This window comes from Gymnodraco acuticeps, unplaced genomic scaffold, assembly GCF_902827175.1.
Source record: "Gymnodraco acuticeps unplaced genomic scaffold, fGymAcu1.1, whole genome shotgun sequence".
Classification (NCBI taxonomy): domain Eukaryota; kingdom Metazoa; phylum Chordata; class Actinopteri; order Perciformes; family Bathydraconidae; genus Gymnodraco; species Gymnodraco acuticeps.
In genome coordinates this window covers 458,894-465,170 of record NW_022992287.1, presented here as the reverse complement: position 1 = coordinate 465,170, position 6,277 = coordinate 458,894, and the positions used below count along the sequence as shown (strand labels likewise).

Below are 6,277 nucleotides of genomic sequence, written 5' to 3'. Positions count from 1 at the left end.
AAAGCAAAAACGCCTCTGAGACGCTCTTCCGTTTGCGTGTCTAATAAAGAAAAACAATTGGACGGTCGATATACACGGATTAAATACACACAGTTATGTTCGTTCACACATGCATTTTTGTTGCACAGAAACAAATGCAGACATGTGCATGTGTGCCGCCCATCACTTCCAACATCACTCAAAAAACACACAGAGTAAGGATTTAAAATGTTTAACTATTTGTATTAATATTACAATTTATATTTTTTATATAAACTCAATACTTAATGCAATATTGTCTGTTACACTCAAATGAACGCATTACATGTGAACTATGGTTCCTATCTGTGACGTAGTCGGAGGCATTTCGAGGCTGAGCCAAACGCACTTCCGGTTGTCATTCAACGAGCCAGCACTGTGCATCACCCCGGCTCTAACACAGTAAGTACAGGACGGGTTTCCCTTACAGTTGCTGAATTAAACAGTTACATAACACCTTAATGAAGACTCGCTTAATGTGAGACTGCACATACAAAATAACCCTGGAGACGGGTTCTGTAAATACAGCAGCAGCGCGTGTAGCGGTGCGCAGGCACGGGATTGTAGTTAAGCTAACATTAGCTAATGTGCAGTTTATTCATTTCCGTAAACACTTTTTACAATAAATAGTTTAGCTATGTAAATGTCTTGAAAAAGATAACTGCCGATCATTTCACTTGGCGGTAGCAGCCTTGTTATTGCTTTACAAATGCTGTACATTATCCCGTTTGCCTGTTCGTATAATGTGAGCTAGCTCCAGTGTGAACTGTACAGCAGGATGTGTAGGCTGTTAATGACTGTCGCATAAAGGTCAGCAAGTAGACATACATATGCCAAATCAGGAATAAAAAACTTTTGCAATAAAATACTTCTAAATATGAATATAGATAAGTGTCGTACAAGTGTAGAAACAAATTAATTACAGAAATTAAGAAACGCCAATACTCATTTAATTACGTACGTCTCTGGTTTAATTAAGCTCATCAAATGCTAGCTTCTTCCCTGTGTTTTATGAAATAATACCTACATTAATATATTATTAAAATAAATATATTTTGGTTTTGGGTGATAGTCAGAAAGAAGACATTTGATACCTTGACAACTTTTGTTGGGTACGTTTCAATATTTTGTGAAAATAAAAAATATGTGTTTGTGTGTGTTCCAAAGCCCTTAACAACTCCTGACCTGCTGAGTGGACTCTCTGTGAACTCCTCTTCTTCTTTATTTCTTCAGGGGGCTGAATTCTGTGACCAGACACCATGACGCTGTTTCACTTCGGGAACTGCTTTGCCCTGGCCTATTTCCCTTACTTTATAACATACAAGTGCAGTGGCCTGTAAGTGCTTACTATTAATACACCGTTTTTGGCATTGTTTTTCAATGTTCCTGTGTTGTAGCAACATGCTCTGCGACTAAGAAGTCTGTTAATAATCTGCTTAGTAATGTGTGGGGTTTGGGAGGGGGTCAACATAATCTTCTTAGAACTGTGTAGTGTGCTCTTGGATTGATTTGGCAGTACCTCTGCCTTACCACACATTTGAGTTTTTTAACAATTATTGCTATCAAGTCTTAAAAAATGGCCTCCTATTTGTGATTTATCCATGTCTTTCTGCCCCCTTATTTTACAGTCCGGACTGTCATTTAACTCTTTCTCTTTGTGTTTTCAATCTTTAGTTCAGAGTACAATGCCTTCTGGAGATGTGTCCAGGCTGGAGCAACGTACTTGTTTGTCCAACTTTGTAAAGTGAGTTGGCTTTCTGGGGATTAAATAATATTCCATTGTGAAATTGGGCAGGGGAGTTTGCAGGAAAAAGCTTGAGTTTCGGAGTGTGTAAACGGGTTAATATGTTTGTGTTGCAGATGCTGTTCCTCGCTACATTTTTCCCCACATGGGAAGGAGGAGCTGGAGTTTATGATTTCGTAGGGGTGAGTGTTCCTTCCTGTCAGATTCCTTTCAACTATTTTAATGAAAATACAAAGAAAACCAGTGTCTTAATATCTTGTGAAGGATTTTATAATGATTGTATTTACTTAAAATTAAATGTGTTTTAGGTTGACTTTTAAAATCTGTCCAGGGACTATAGTTGAAAAATAGCCTCTTGGCTAACTATGGCACATTTACAGCAATGTTAATTAATGTGCACTGTCCCTGTTAAATAAATAAATGTTCTTTTAGGAATTCATGAAGTCGACAGTGGACATGGCAGACCTGTTGGGTCTCCATCTGGTGATGTCCCGTAATGCTGGCAAAGGAGAGTACAAGATCATGGTGGCGGCCATGGGCTGGGCGACAGCGGAACTTGTGATGTCCAGGTAAGCTGCGACGCTGCGCCTGAAGAAGAAACATTAGCGTTCTTAAATTACTATTGATATAAAAATTATGAATCTTACCCTTTGTGTTGTGTTATGAATCTTCAGGTGTCTTCCTCTGTGGGTGGGAGCCAGAGGGATTGAGTTTGACTGGAAGTACATCCAGATGAGCTTTGACTCTAACATTAGTTTGGTGAGTAGCCATCCTATTCTTGTTTTTCACTACTCCACTCTGTCTGCTGCTGTATTTTTTAAATTGTCACTTTATCTGTTGTTTTTAATGTCAGCCTTTCCCCCCCTCTTCCTTCCATCTCTATCCTCCATCGTGTTTTTTGTTTTTGTTTCTCGATGCAATGTTTTTAATCTTTTTTTCAAACCCTCCTATCTTGTTAATTGAAAATGTCACCACCAAGTCTGTTGCTATATCTGATTTTAACTACACAATTATTGTGGCCAATACAATTCAATCATACTACCGCGATATGTAAAGAAAATAAAAAACAGAAATATGAGGATCACTCTAATTCATGTTCAACTTTTTCCTCTAAAATGTTAGAATTTCTGGATATCTCAAGAAAAAGACACGAGACAGGAGCTTACGATTTTGTTAGTGTTTAATTGCAACAAAACCATCGAATACAATCCTATTTAGTTTATTAGCATAAACATCGTTCAAATAAAAATGTTCAGTCGTTTTAATTATGTATCATAAACTGCTTAGTTAGTGTTAGGAGGTTAAACAGTGTCAGTGACTTTTTTAATTAATTCCTCAAATAAATGTTTACAGACTAGCTTTTATGTGCTTTTTTAAGGCGTTTACTCCTTTTCTTTATACATTTATATTTATTGCTGCGCTTTTTATTGTTTAACTTGTTTACTAATTTAATTTTTCATAATAATTTTTCTTCTTCCCACTATGCTTATGCTGTTGCTGTTAATTTGCCTCCTGGGTATCTGTCCAACAAATGTAACATGTTTTTATTTTTATGTTTTTCTAGGTCCATTATATCGCCATGGCAGCAGTGGTGTGGATGTTCACACGGTACGACCTCCCTAAGAGCTTCAGGCTTCCTGTTACTGTGCTGCTGGCTCTGTGTGTCTACAAGGCCTTCCTCATGGAGTAAGTCTGACACACTCATACACAAACTTCAGACATGCACACCCCCAGACACACCACCTACCACCTGATCTAGCTTTAGACAAGAACGCACATTTCCAAAAAGGACAAGTATTTGTTTGAGGGAAAAGTCGGTCTGCTTTGTTTTTGCAACCACAGGAGGGCACTATATAACAGCAAGAATACTAACTCCAATTTACAATTCAAGTGCAAGTCAGAAAAACAAACTTGCAGGTCAAATGAACGACATAAAAGTTGCATCACTTGACAAACCTAAAATATCTTTGAAATCTCTTTCCCTGAAGTATAGAGAGTTGTGCAGTGGTGTGATCTCATTTTAAATGTGAGAAGAGATGGTACTGGACCCCGGGTCAGTTGGGTGGACGTTTTGTCTATTGCAGAGATTACACTTTAATCGTGTGCGCCGTGTTGGAGTCCAGAACAAACTGTCCTATGTGTTAGGGAAATAATTGTCCTAGACTCCTAGATATGACGTACATGACCAACCCTGACGTCTGTTTATTTCCTTTAAGGACATAGGCTGCTTCAGCCATAATGTTATTGTTCCCATTCTGTGACCGGGCAACACTAGGTCACAGATGGTCTGTTGTTGTGGATGCACTGGGACACTTCCTTCTTTGTTGTTTGTGGACTCCAAGGTATGACATCTTCGAGGCCATAAGTGACGGACGCAGGTGACTCAGTGTGCCCAACTGTTTAAGCTATCTTATCAAAATATGTTGATTACTCTCTGTGAAACCAGTTAAATGGGCTAACGAGAGAGAGGCGCTCCAGAATTGACGTGGCAACCCACCCGTGCAGTCTCACCGTGACTGCTGTGACTTGTGATGTGAATCTCTCCGGCCGAAACTCCAAATAAATCATCAGTGTTTGACATCGAAGCTCCTGCTCTACCGTGTCTCCTTCCTGAGTCAGTGACTCCCACTGCATTGCTACACCGAAGTTTCCCTTACACTATGGAAATACATGTATATTGAATTGTAACTAACTAGTACGTGATTTACAGATTTACTGTTTATAGAACATGTTGCTCATAAAAAAATCCTCCAAAATGTGTTAATGTTTTGCAAGTGGTTAAGAGACCAACGGGAGGACCAGCAGATCATTTTATTACATTTGGGTTTTCAGTATTAGTGGCTGAAGTAAACCATAGTTTGTACAAACAATACATGCATTTTAACTTTGCGTTTGTACTTGCACTTTGTTTATCTTACGGATGGTTGCAGTAATGCACTGCTGTCCTTTTGTTCCTTCCCATTTTAACTTACTTTGTGTTTCTCTCCCTCTTCAGGCTGTTTGTCAACATCTTCCTGCTGGGCAGTTGGACCGTGTTGTTGGTGAAAGCCGTGCTGACGGGGGCCATCTCTCTCTGCTCTCTGTTTCTCTTTGTCACTCTGGTCCATAGCAACTAAGTCAAACCCAGTACCCCGGGATAAGCCTTCAACGGTCTTTTGGGTCCAGACTGGACCCCAGTTGTCATAACCTAGAAGCTCCTGAGGCCTTTTGTTTTCAGTCAATGTATCACCATACAACACCAAAGACTACTGAAAAATGCTTGTTGATAATGGGTTGCTGAACTGGTCTTGGGTACAATTCTGGCTAAGCTACCCTACTGGAAAGCTAACCAGTTCTTCAAGATGTTTAGTCGTCAGTCAGTAAAGACCTGTGATGGGAAACTGAAGCTTTGCTTGCTTTCAGTCCAACCAGTACACACTGCTGGTTGAGTGATGACATCAGAGAGCTTCTGTCACATGATTGGCTTTCCATTGCTGTGTTGATTTTGTTACACAGGGGCATTTTGTACCAGGAAGACCACAAATGAATTTATATAACATTTCTTTTTTATGTGTTGTCGAATGAGCCATCTTAGATTAAATAGTCAAGTGAATTTATAAGAAACGAATGACAGTGATAGTTCCTCGCGTGGCCACCAATTTATGAATTTATTTATATATTACTTGTATTACAAGTAAATATTATGTAGTAGTTCAAACGTAACTAGCAAGATTTTTTCTAATTCTTAAAGAAATTGATTTCTGTATTTATAGTTTAACAAAAAAATAAACAGTCCTGCAGTTTGAGTGAACTCAGCATTATGATCACATTTTGTTGAATTGTGAGTATCTGTGATTTTGACATTTAAGTAATAAATGTCTTTTTGTCTTATCTCTGCTCTCTGAGTCTTCATTGTCAATACTGTCCAATGGCTGTCATGAGTGACTGTCATATTTAAGAATGAGTTCACAGAGGCCCTACAAGCTCACATTCCAGTTTTATAATTGTATTTTGTTCTGTGACATGTCTCCATGCTTTAATGTTCAAAAAGCTTTTTCTCATCCTGCCTGTGCTGCAGCACCTCTTTTCACCCTCTGTCTGAACCTAGAGCCCAGTCTGCTCTGATTGGTTAGCTGTCTGACTCTCTTGTGATTGGTCAACCACTTAGAGATGTCCTTCCCCTTATATTAGCCTATCGCGTCCAAAGTGTTGGAGCGCTAGCCAATAGAAGCTACATTGTTACATAGGGATGTCACTCATTGTGAATAGTCCCTGTTGTCCTACATTTTTGGATGTATTTTACTTCTGCATATTTTAGAGCTTGTGCTATTTTTAACACCTTTTACATCGTAGCTCATCTTATTCTAAAAGATGATTAAAAATGTGCAGCCTCGCTCTCATGTAAGAACCAAATATCTCTAAAAAGTCAATTTATTTTTCTCAGAAATATCGGTACATCTTCTCGCAGCTTCAAACAGGTTTTTAAAGTAGAATATGTTTTTTTAACCCTTAAAAGGTACACTTAATCAATTCATC

General features: G+C 38.7%; 1 protein-coding gene across 1 annotated transcript; it reads left to right on the top strand.

The window, feature by feature from the left end:
• Window positions 1-320: 320 nt before the first annotated feature.
• On the top strand, window positions 321-5,632 carry tmem147 (transmembrane protein 147). The gene is made up of 8 exons (XM_034207641.1): window positions 321-420; window positions 1,252-1,354; window positions 1,693-1,762; window positions 1,879-1,944; window positions 2,195-2,331; window positions 2,437-2,521; window positions 3,327-3,448; window positions 4,758-5,632. The coding sequence occupies exons 2-8, from the start codon at window positions 1,278-1,280 to the stop codon at window positions 4,876-4,878; spliced, it is 678 nt and encodes a 225-aa protein (XP_034063532.1). The 5' UTR covers window positions 321-420; window positions 1,252-1,277; the 3' UTR covers window positions 4,879-5,632.
• The last annotated feature ends 645 nt before the right edge of the window (window positions 5,633-6,277 follow it).